The sequence below is a fragment of the Pan paniscus genome, chromosome 2 (assembly GCF_029289425.2).
Source record: "Pan paniscus chromosome 2, NHGRI_mPanPan1-v2.0_pri, whole genome shotgun sequence".
NCBI lineage: Eukaryota > Metazoa > Chordata > Mammalia > Primates > Hominidae > Pan > Pan paniscus.
Window position 1 is genome coordinate 139,566,633 of NC_085926.1, and position 12,369 is coordinate 139,579,001.

At 47.1% G+C, this 12,369-nt stretch overlaps 1 protein-coding gene across 1 annotated transcript in view; it reads left to right on the forward strand.

Annotated features, from left to right (window-relative positions):
- The first annotated feature begins 4,189 nt into the window (after positions 1–4,189).
- LOC106634614 (uncharacterized) overlaps positions 4,190–12,369 on the forward strand; it is a 76,190-nt gene continuing 68,010 nt past the window's right edge. Inside the window, exons 1-3 of the mRNA XM_034957525.3 lie at positions 4,190–4,292; positions 6,922–7,150; positions 10,325–10,477. Coding sequence (XP_034813416.2) covers positions 6,971–7,150; positions 10,325–10,477 — 333 coding nt within the window. The 5' untranslated portion in view covers positions 4,190–4,292; positions 6,922–6,970. The remainder of the gene's footprint in view (positions 4,293–6,921; positions 7,151–10,324; positions 10,478–12,369) is intronic.

Below are 12,369 nucleotides of genomic sequence, written 5' to 3' on the forward strand. Positions count from 1 at the left end.
TTTCCCAGGGCTTCTTGGGCATTTTCACAAAACAGGGGCTGCTTCCTCTCAGAGCCGGTGAGCCAAGAGGAAGAACAAGAAGGATGTCGCGATGCCTTTCTGACCTGGTCACACACTATCACTTCTACCATGTTTTATTCACTAGAAGCCAGTCACTAAGGTCAGCCCACACCCAAGGAAAGCAGAATGAAGCTCCATCTTTTGAAGGGAGGAGTAGATGTATTTGTGGATACATTTAAAATCCCCACATCAGGAGTGGGTCACCCCTGAACTGGTCTGTCCCTTTGACTTCACCTTCCTCCTTTGTCTCTTCTCCCTCCTATTCTCATTTTCTCTCTTTCTTTCTCTTTCTCCTTTCCTTTTCTTCTCTCAGGATTTCTCCCCTCTGGCATACAATCTCCTGTGTATTCAGTAGCACAACAGCCCCTCTCCACCAAAAGCAAAATTCATCTCAAAGGCCTTTTAAGAGTTCCAGTGATGGATTAGCAGGGAGCAAAGGCACCCGGTGGGGTAGGCTGATATTGATTCTGAGTACCTGATCATGTTTTTAAGAACCAAAGAGATTGTGGCACATCCATCTTTCTCTTCTATGTAAATCAAAAACCAAAACAGCACTGCACTGCAAAATATAAATAATGAAGCCCAACAAAGTACTGATTTTTCCCAAAACTATTTTGCTAGCTTTTTGTTTGTTTGTTTGCTTGCAATATGAAATAGCAAGTTCTTTCCTTCTCATTGCTATTGTTTTGTTTCCAACTTTGCTGGAGCCCTGCACACATGCTTGGTTAGCCTCTTAGGTAATTCAGCCCTGGTGAGTCACATCCAAAATTACAACTGTTAAATTAGTTCCAGGCTGCCCCTGATTTACAAATGCTCAATGTGTGAGAAATCCACATAGTACTGATAGTGACAGGAGTCAGCCAAATGCCTAGGGAGATAGGGGCGGGTCCCCAGTGAAACTCCACCTCCAAGCCAAAGAAAGTTTAAAGCCTGAAAGCCAAGCTACATGTCAAATCCATGGACCAGATTGAGAACCCGTCTTTCCGTTTGGCATGCTGTCCTCTAATTTATCCCCACCCTTCACCTATTTTACATATACCCACACTTCCCTAAGGGTTTTCTACACTGTTGTGTGCACGTTTGAGTGGTATCTTCACTTTAAACTTTTTTGCATACTCACAAACCAATCAGCACACACTTGCCATTCTGAGTCCATAAAAGCCCTGATTCAGCCACATTAGGAGAGAAACCCACCCAACTGCTGGCATGGGGGACCACCCCCGCATCTCTTCTCTGCTGAGAGCTGTTCTGTGGCTCAATAAAATTCTTCTCCACCCTCCTCACCCTTTGAATTGTCAGTGTATCCTCATTCTTCTTGGATGTGGGACAAGAGCTAGGAAACCATCGAATGCAGGTACAAGCCATAACACAGGTGGGCCAAGTGGGGAGGGTGCCTCCAGCAGCAGGCTGTGGGCAAGTGAGAGCTGGGAGGCAGGTGAGGCATTGTTGGCTAAGGAGGTCCCCAGTTGGCAAAGTGGCTGAGAAAAATCCTGTGTCAGTACTGATAAACTGGCAACTATCTCACCACTGCACCTGTCATTGCTGTGGCTCTGGCAGCTACCAGCTGCAGTGGCTCAGGGCGCTAGTTATCTCCCAATATCTGTCTTTCCCTTCTTCTGTAAGTAACAAAAGCTCCCATTTTCAGGTGGGCACATGGCTGCCTATAATAAACGTTACATTTCCCAGCCTCCTCTGCAGCTAGGTATGATCTTGTATGGTCATGTCCCTAATCTAGGGGGATGTAAGCACAAGTGTCATGTGCAGTTTCTGGAAGATATCCTTAAAGACAGAGAATGTGCCCTTCTTTTTCCAGCTTTCTTTCCTGAATTTGGGACAAAATGGCTGGAGTTCAACAACCATTCTGGGCCATGAGGTAGAAGTCACACACCAAGGATGGAAGAGTAATAAAGTAAAAGTTGCTTCGGTTCTTTATAATCCTGGAGCTTCTGCAGCAGCTCTGGACTGCTCACTCCTGAACTTCATTTACATGAAAGGGAAGTGACTTTCTGTATTGTTTCAACTGTGTAACTGGGTTTCTGTCACTAGCAGCTGAACCAAATTCTAGTGACATTGTTCCTTTAAGAACTTGCCCACAGTGCATACGAAGGACCCTTCATCTCAGCTCTGATGGGCTGTCTAGCTTCTGCCCCTCACTGTCCCTGTCCTCGGGCTCTGGCCTTCCTGACCATTCCTCTGCTCCCTAAGCATCTGCCCTGAGTCTCAGCGGGTGCCCTGCAGGTGCCCTCTTGCCTACTCTGGAACTCTCCTCCCTCACTGCCCTCCTCTGCTTTTTGTCTTAGGAAGGCAGAAATAGTCATGCACAAAATAGGACCCTTTGAGAAAAGCTATAAGTTCCAGCAGAGAGAGGAAGAGAAGAGGCAAAAATAACAGAGGGGCACAGACTCCTAAGGGCACACTCACTGGAAAGTCATGTTGGACCAAATTCAGGATCCCTCCTGGCCCTTCTTGACCCTCCTCACTTCACTGTGAGCCCAGACTTCCTCCCATTAGAGCCAATTGGGTTTAAAACATACGCTTAGAAAACTACTGCCAGCCCTACAGGAATGAAGGGGTTACTTTCCATTTGCAGTTTACTGTGAATTTGTTTAATCCAACTGTTATTTTTATTCACTTTTTTCCATTAAACAAGTATGCATTAAGCACCTACTCTATATCCTAAGATAGATATAGATAACTTATGTGCCAGATATGGAGGGCAGAAATCCCACACAACTCTCACTGGACTGAAATCAAGGAGTTGGCAGGGCTGTGTTTCCTTACGGAGGCTTTGGGGAGAATTCTTTCTCCACTTTTCCAGCTTCTAGAGGCTGCCCACCTTCCTTGGCTTAAGTCTCCTTACCTCCCCCATTAAAGGCTTCAACAGGTCGCAAAATCCTGCTCATTGCAACTCTCTCTCTCTCTCTCTCTCTCGCTCTCTGATCTTCCTTATCTCTCTCTGACCTAACCTAAAAGGTTCTCAATGTCACGTTCTCAGACTCCTGTGATTAGACAGGGCCCACCTGGGTAATCAAGGATAACCATTCACTCCAACCTGCACCCTACTTCGAGGTCCATAACTTTAATCCTGTGGAAAGTCGCTTTTGCTATATAAGGTAACATATCCATAAGTTCCCAGGATTACAGCATGCATATCTTTGGGGGATTCTATTCTGCCCACCACATCCTCCCAAGCCTTCCTTTCTACGCCCCCAGACTACTGCCTGAAGCAAGTGGCGCGATCTTGGCTCACTACAACCTCTGCCTCAGGTTCAAACGATTCTCCTACCTCATCCTTCCGAGCAGCTGGGATTACAGGTGCCCGCCACCACGCCCAGCTAATTTTTGTATTTTTAGTAGAGACAGGGTTTCACTATGTTGGCCAGGCTAGTCTGGAACTCCTGACCTCAGGTGATCTGCCCTCCTCGGCCTCCCAAAGTGCTGGGATTACAAACGTGAGCCACCGCGCCCGGCCAGTAAAGCTTCTTAAAATCCTTTTTCCTCCCCATCCAGTCCTGAAAGCTTCAGCTGTTTTGCACCTTTCTCCTTAACATTCCCCAGAAAAACTCCTGTATAGTCCCTGAGCCTCTGCCTTTATCCCTGGGCCCCTTTTCTCCTGGGATTGGGAGGGGGAAGCAGCCGCTCCATGAAGCCCTTCTAGTGGTCAGGAGAGGACTGGGCGGGACGGCGAGAGCGTCCCTGTCGCCTGCAGCTCCTGCTGGGCGATGCGGGGACGCGGCTCCCTGGGAAATCATGTTAGCGGCTCCACGGCTGGTCCACGGCAGCCTTGGGAGCGGCGGCAACAGGCTGGAGCGTCCACGCTTCGGAGGCCTCTGTCTCCCCAAGATTCCCCACTGATGAACAGGGACGCCGGTTCGCCTTCCTCAACTTCCCCTGTTGCCTGCCAGGCAGCGTCCCTCGCAGCGACGTTGGCTGCGACAAGTTTGACCTGCAGCGAGGACACCAGGATTTCTCAGTTTCTCCAAATCCAAGTCCGAGCCCGAGCCCGAGCCCGAGCCCGAGCCCGAGCCCGAGCCCGAGCCCGAGCCCGAGCTCCGACCAGTCCTGACACTGCTTCCCGCCGCCACCTGCCTCCTCCTCCGGCTCCCGCTGTCTCCCCCGCGCCGGCGCACTGGGTGGCCACAGTCCCTCCAGCCTCCGCCCCTCGCCGCCGTCTCCAGGGCGCCGGACGCCACGCGGGCAGCCGGCCCGGGACGCAGGGAGAGTGAGAGCGAGTGAGTGCGGGCGCCCGGCGGGGCGGGCAGGGGCCGGAGGAGGTTGCCCCAGCTCCAGCAGAAATGCTTGATCCCAGGAGCGAGGCTCCCTGGAGACCATGGTGCCCGCAACCCCCTACTCTCTCCCCTATCCACCCGCACAGCCCCAGGGCGGGGGCGGGGAAGAGTGCACGCAGCTGGGCTTTTCCCGGCCTCAGGGTGAGCAGCTAGGATTCTCTAGGGAAATATATTAAAGGACGGGAGCCTTGGAGAGGGAGCGCAAAGCAGCCCCTCCTTGCAGGCCCTCTCCATCTCCCCTGGGACTCCGAGATGGACCAGGAGCTGTCCAAGCTGGGCGGGCAAGGGACCCAGAGGGGGGCCCTCCGCATCCCCTCGGGACAGAGGGCAGGGTCCGGCCACCTCCACTCTCAGCCCCTCCTCCGGCACCCACGCTGTCCCCACACTGTCTCCAGGACACTGGGGAGGGAGAGTCACTTTCAGAAAAGACAAGTAAAACCTAGCACAGGGCGGGACACATATACCTTAGACCTTCAATAAATATTCATTAATGATTCAATCAATGCTAGCTTTGAAGTACCTAGATATTTGCTAACCTGAGCATTTACTGTATATAAAAATGACATAAATTCTCGTGATAAAACATTAAGTGAAAAACTCAAGATTCAAAAGTGTCTTATTAGAGCATTTGCAGAATCTATGTGGGTAGTTTGTGCATCTGTAAATACTTTAAATGCTGGTGAGGAATAATCCATAATGTGAGCAGTAATACTGTATACTACCTGTCTTAGCTTGGGCTGCCATGACGAAATACCATAGACCGGGTGGTTTAAACCACAGAATTTTCTTGCAGTTCTGGAGACTGGAAGTCTGAGATCAAGCTGCCATTGAGGTGGGTTTCATTCAGAGGGCACTCCTCTTGGCCTGCAGTGGGGGTGTCACAATTTCTCTGGGTGCTTTTTTTTTTTTTTGAGAAGGAGTCTTGCTCTGTCGCCCAGTCTGGAGTGCAGTGGCGCCATCTCTGCTCACTGCAACCTCCGCCTCCCAGGTCCAAGCGATTCTCCTGCCTCAGGCTCCGGAGTAGCTGGGATTACAGGCGCATGCCACCATGCCCAGCTAATTTTTTGTATTTTTAGTAGAGACTGGGGCTACCGTGCCCGGCCATTCTCTGCGTGCTCTTATGGCCCATGTCTTTGTGCCTGAAACAGTCCTGGGAGTCAGGAGACCCAGTTCTGTTTTCAGCTGAAGTAAGTCCCTTCTTTTCCTTCCTTGAGCCCAGAAGATCAAGGTTACAGTGAGCTGTGATTGCACCACTGCACCAAAAAAAGGTTGACCTTGCCCAATAAACAGTTTTCTGTAGCTGCCAAGTCTGGTTGCTCTGTGGCAGCAGACTGGAGTACAGACTTCTGAGAGGACACCTGGGAGATGGCCGTGAGTGGAGGAGGACTGCTAGAGTTAACAGTGATCCTGGTTTGCCTAGTGCTTTTCTGTTTTTAGCATTCAACATCCTGGATTAGACAATCTGTAAAGTCCCAAGCAGAACTATGATATTGTGATTTTTCCCTTACCCTAGTATCTGAATGTCTCTACATTCCACTGGGTTCATTCCCCTTTCCAGAATGCTTTTCACCCATGATGGGGTCATTTGCTATGTAAAAATAGGATACGAATACAAGTGTGATCTAATTTGAAATTGTAAAATACTTCCAGCTAGTAATTCACATGACATCTAACAGATGTTACTGGCTTTCTCTTGAAATTTTAAATTATCCTACAGTGCCCTGTAAATCTGTGGCAGTGCCCCAAAGCGCCTCAGTGTAGTATGGGAACCATGGCTTGAAAGTGCAAAGCATTACTAGAGATAAACAGGAATATTACATAATAACAAAAGAGTAGACTCCTCAGGAAGATTTATCAGTTCTAAATGTATAGACACCTAATAACATAGCTTTAAAATATATAAAACAAATGTTGGCAGAATTAATAGCAAGGATAAATGAATTCACATTCACTCTCTCAGTAACTGGTAGAATATGCATGTGATAAATTCAGTAAAGATAAATGTAGTGGGAAGCCATTGGAGAGATTTAAGTAGAAGAGTCATATGACCTGATTTACATTTCAAAAACATCACTCTGGCCCATAATCCATTTTACAGATGGGGAAATGGAAACTTGAAGAGGCTTCATAATTTATCTAAGGCTACCCAGTGGGTCAAGTGGTAGAGACAAGACTAAAGTCCAGACCCAGTCATCTCCAAATCTACATTCTTAACCACTATGATATATTACTGTCTGGCAAGAATTGTGTCTGTAAAGGGAACTATGCCATTTAAAAATCAGTATGTTCTTGGTAATTTTTAGTAACCAGTATTAATGTTAATTGCATTCCTTTATAACTAAGTTCCAGTGGGCATTGCCCCTATTTTGAAGAATATGGACCCATGAATAGGGAAATTGGAAATTGAACAATTCCTTTCAATGGTCTCCGTTTTGACTCCTTAGTCCCATTTTAAGATAAATGAAGCACTTCAAGATTTTTAGAGAAGGGTATGCAGCAATATTTTCCTAATATTTTTAGTGGAGGAAGCATGTTCTGCTCCTTAAAAAGACACCTGTATGTTGGGTTTCAGGGCAAGTTACTGTTTTCAGAATCCAAGTGAAATCTAACACTATAAAACAATGCCAAGAGCAAATGAAGGGAAACAAAAATCTAAAGGGGCACCCCTGCCCATCGTTTTGATTCTTCAAAAGTTTCTGAAAACATATGAGAAACACTGTGCACAGTCTCAGACGTCCGTGTGTCCAGCCATCAAAAGTGACCTGAAAAGCAGCATTGACAGTGACCAGGTGCTCAGGAAGGTGAGTGTATGGTCTTGTTTTCTTATTCTTCTCTGAAATGAACTGGCTAGGGTTTACTCCCAAGCCACATGGGTCCTTGGTCCTTGTGTAACCTCCCAAGGGGTTCTTTCTGCCCACCGCACAAATAAAGACCACAGCACTGTAGTAAAAAAGAGTTTGATTGACACCAGGCCAGCCACGCCATGTAAAAGATGAAGTTATTACTCAAATCAAACTCTCCAAAAATTCAGGATTGAGGTTTTTAAGGGTAATTTGGTGGGTAGGGGGTCACAAGGTGGGGAATGCTGGTTTGTCGGGTTGAAGATGAAATCATAGGGAGTTGAAGCTGTCCTCTTGCACTGAGTCAGTTCCTGGGTAGGGTCCACAAGACCAGATGAGCCATCTTATCCATCTGAGTGGCACCAGCTGGTGCTTTGGAACACAGGGTCTGCAAACTGTCTCAAGCACTGATCTCAGGTTTTACAACAGTGACTCCTAAACCATAATTTCTAATCTTGTGACTAATTTGTTAGTCCTGCAAAGACAGTCTAGTCCCTAGTCAAGAAGGGGATTTGTTTTGGGAAAGGGTTGTTATTGTCTTTGTTTCGAAGTTAATCTATTAACATAAACTAAGTTCCTCCCCAAGTTATTCTGGCCTGTGCCCAGGAATGCGCAAGGACAGTTTGAAGGTTAAAAGCAAGAAGGAGTTGGTTAGGTCAGGTTTCTTTCACTGCCATAATTTTCTCAGTTATAATTTTTGCAAAGGTGGTTTCGCTTGCAAGCCCAGAGCTGGCTGTGTCATCCACTCTGCATTCCTGACTGAGTGGAGTGCAAAGCCTGGCTTGCCTGCTCAGCCCTTCTCCTCCATTCCCCCTTTGACCTACATGGCTGCCCCTCCCATCCCTTCCAGAGGGCCTGTTCTCACACCACTTCCCTGGAAGGGCCACCGGCCCCTCCTCCACATCTGGAAGGCCCAGCTTGAAAGTCAGCACTTTGGTCATCACCGCAGGACCTCTGCTCCCGGCACTCCAGTCACCCCCACTGACCCCTCCAAGTGAGGGCCTCCTTCTCTTGGCTGCCAATGCGTCCCTGCCGTGAGGTCAGACCTGGTCTCGCCCATGCCTCCCCTCCTGAGGCCGGCTCACTTGGAGTGAGACCAGCAATCAGAATTCTGACTCCAAAAGCACTGGGTTTCAGAAAATATTCTGATGTCGTATCTTTTCTAAGATTAAATCTAGGGCTTGGATGTGAGGGGGAAAGAGGAGAGGAGAGGTCAGCATTGAGATGAAATGGGTAACTTGGGAAGTGGGCACCTGACAGATCAGATGGGGGAGCCTGGCACCCCAAACACATCTGGGCCAGGCCCCAACTCTTCCCTTTGTACTCTGAACTTCCAGCTCCCCAACTGGGGCTCCCTCTCTCCTTTCCTTCCCCCAAGCCTCCTTCCACCCAGCACCTCTTCCACTCTGCCATCCCTCATCCGCCTTTCCCAGTCTCTCTAATCTTTACTTTCACAGTGCCTTTGCTGGGGTCCCTGCCATGTCTCCCCGCTCATCCCAATGGAGGACCTTCCCAGAACCAGCCCTTTTGTGGTAAAATTGTTCCTAAGTCATTTTTTTAAAACTCCAGTTCTTATAATCAACCTCTGCTACTTAATTATAAGGGCTAATTGTAACTTGTTCAAACCAGTCCCTTCAGCAATATTCAATTATTTATTTCACTGCAATCACTGTCATAAATACAATTAACATCATGACCCCATGTGTAGGTATCAGCATGCATCAGTACCACCATAAAGGCTGTTTATATTGTGTGGGTTGCTTGGGTAGGGTCTCCATTATGATTCTGAATATTATTAAAATAAAAGTCTCATGAGATAATCATTATTATTTTTACTCTTAAGAGGCACTCAGACAATTTCCCTTCTTTTCTATTTTGTTAAAGAAGAAAAAAGAGGCTGGGTGTGGTGGCTCATGTCTATAGTCCCAGAACTTTGGGAGGCTGAGGTGGGTGGGTTGCTTGAGGCCAGGAGTTTGAGACCAGCCTGGGCAACATGGTGAGACTCGTCTCTACAAAAAATTAAAAAATTAGCCAAGTGTGGTGTCACCCACCTGTAGTCCCAGCTACTTGGGAGGCTGAGGTAGGAGCTTGAGCCTGGGAGCTGGAGGCTGCAGTGAGCTATGATCACCCCACTGTACTCCAGTCTGGGTGACAGAGTGAGACTCTGTAGGAAGAAAGGAAGGAAGGAAGAGAGGAAGGAAGGAAGGAAGGAGAGGGGAGAGGAGGGGGCAAGGAAGGAAGGAAAGAAGGAAGAAGGAAGGAAGGAAAGGAGGGGAGGGAGGGAGGAAGTAAGGAAGGAAAGGAGAGGGAGGGAGGAAGGGAGGGAGGAAGGAAGGAAGGAAAGAAGGAAGAAGGAAGGAAGGAAAGGAGGGGGAGGGAAGAAGGAAGCAAGGAAGGAGGCAATGAAGGAAGGAGGCAAGGAAGGAAGGAAGGAAGGAAAGGAGAGGGAGTGAGGAAGGGAGGAAGGGAGGGAGGAAGGGAGGGAGGGAGGAAGGGAGGACGGAAGGGAGGACGGAGAGTAGAAAGGAAGGAAGGGAGGGAGGAAGGAAGGAAGGAAGGAAGGAGGGAAGGAAGGGCTGGTTGCAACTAATTAGATTGATTTTCTGACCCAATAACACTGGGTAACCTGCTAGAAAAATCTCTGCCCTATAGGACTTTTCGTGGAGCTTTGTACATGGCTGGAACTTTATAAGTTTGTCTTTAATTACCACCTCAATGCACACTTGATCCAAAGTTAATACTACTTTTTTTTTTTTTTTGAGACAGAGTCTTGCTCTGTCACCCAGGCTGGAGTGCCGTTGCATGTCTTGGCTTACTGGAACCTCCTCCTCCCAGGTTCAAGCAATTCTCTTGCCTCAGCCTCCTGAGTAGCTGGGACTACAGGTGTGCGCCACCATGCCAGGCTAATTTTTCATCATGTTGGTCAGGCTGGTCTTGAACTCCTGACCTCAGGTGATCCGCCCACCTGGGCCACCCAAAGTGCTGGGATTACAGGCATGAGCCACCGTGCCCGGCCCAAAGTTAATACTATTTTAAATATTCTTCTAATGTTGTTGTCTAATAAGAGTATTACTTTTCCACATAGACTTCTCTTTATGACATCCACTGTGATGCTGTTTTTTTCTTACACTCCAGTTTATGCTTGTAAGACCCGATGACTCCCCACCAAGAATCCTACCAGTTTCCTTGGAACCTTTGCTCATGACCATTCAAGATGAGCATTACACACTGGCGAAAGAGATCTGCATCTGGGGCCTTCAACTGAGCAACCCAGAGATTGCCAGACTTGTGAGTTATGGTTTTAAAAATATTTCTTCAAACCTTAAAATTGAATATAAGCATATTATATCATGTGTTCCAGCTGTAGTTCATGTGGTTACTGACTGATACGCTACAAGATTTTCTCTAAAACAAAACAAAAACCAACACTATATTTTAAGTTAAATATTTCAAACATAAAAATGGAGAAAATATTAGAACTGACATCCATGGATCCATGACCCAAATATAATATATTTTTTTAAAGGCACAAAATTTGCAGATATTAACAAATATATTATTACATATGCATGCATGTGTTTATTTGCAAAAATGGAATTACACTGTGTGTATGATTTTGTGACTCACTCTTTTACTCTCATTATGTTGTCAAGATTTCTCCATGTTTATAAATTTCGACTGCTACCATATAATACATAACCTTCATTCTTGAAAGATAGTTTGGCTGGATATATAATTATAGATTAACTTTTTTTTTTTTTTTTTTTGAGACAGAGTCTCACTCTGTTGCCCAGGCTGAAGTGCAGTGGCATGATCTCACCTCACTGCAACCTCCGCCTCCCAGGTTCAAGCAATTCTCCTGCCTTAGCCTCCCCAGTACCTGGGATTACAGGCACCCACCACCACACTTGGCTAATTTTTGTTGTGGTTTTTTTTTTTTTTTTTTTTTTTTTGAGATGGAGCCTTGCTTTGTCACCCAGGTTGGAGTGCAGTGGTGTGATCTCGGCTTACTGCAACCTCTGCCTCCCAGATTCAAGCGATTGTCCTGCTGCAGCCTCCCAGGTAGCTGGGACTACAGGCGTGTGCCACCATGCCTGGCTAATTTTTGTGTTTTTAGTAGGGACGGGGTTTCGCCATGTTGGCCAGGCTCGTCTCGAACTTCTGACCTCAGGTGATCCACCCACCACTCGGCCTCCCAAAGTGCTGGGATTACAGGCATGAGCCACCATGTCCAGCCAATTTTTGTATTTTTAGTAGAGACAGAGTTTCACTATGTTGGCCAGGCTCGTCTCAAACTCCCAACCTCAGGTGATCCACCCACCTCAGCACCTGGCAGATTAACTATTAAAAAAAAAAAAAAACAAATTCTATTATTACTAGTGAGAAGTCATATATAGGACTTTACTTCTGAAAAGGGCAAATCAGATAATTCACACCAACCCTTTCACTGAAGACACACACACCAACACACACACACACACACACACATACATACATACGTACATACATATTAGGCAACGAATCCAAGAGAGGATGGGAGGAGACCCAGGGAGGAGAACATCACAGAGGCAATTATCTCTACAAGCATTTGATTTGTTAGAAGGCAGCTGAGAAGCTGAGAAACTTAACAGAGCTTTTGACAATCTTTCCAGTGCTAGGAGACACTGACTTTCTGGGGAAGCCCTAATAGACTTTCTTGTGCTTTGATTTGAGACCATGAAGGGCCACAGCCTAAGAACAAAGCCAAACTGCAGGTAGACAGGTCCTCAAGGGACTATAGATTGATTTCTGATAATCTCAAGTCCCGAAATTAGATTGAAGGAGCCTGGACTGCTGGTGCCCTCATGGGTCCAGAAGCATATGAAAATACCCCCTGAAAGACAATTATAATGTCTTATGCCTCAAATTACAAATTATACCTGTAAACAAGTTTGTGGGGTTTTGTTTGTTTGTTTTTGAGACAGAGTTTCACTCCATTGCCCAGGCTGGAGTGCAGTGGCATGATCTTGGCTCATTGCACCCTCCACCTTCCAGGTTCAGGCGATTCCCCTGCCTCGGCCTCCCCAGTAGATGGGACCACAGGCATGTGCCACCAAGCCCGGCTAACTTTTGGATTTTTAGTAGAGACAGGGTTTTGCCATTTTGGCTAGGCTGGTCTCGAACTCCTGACCTCAGGTGAT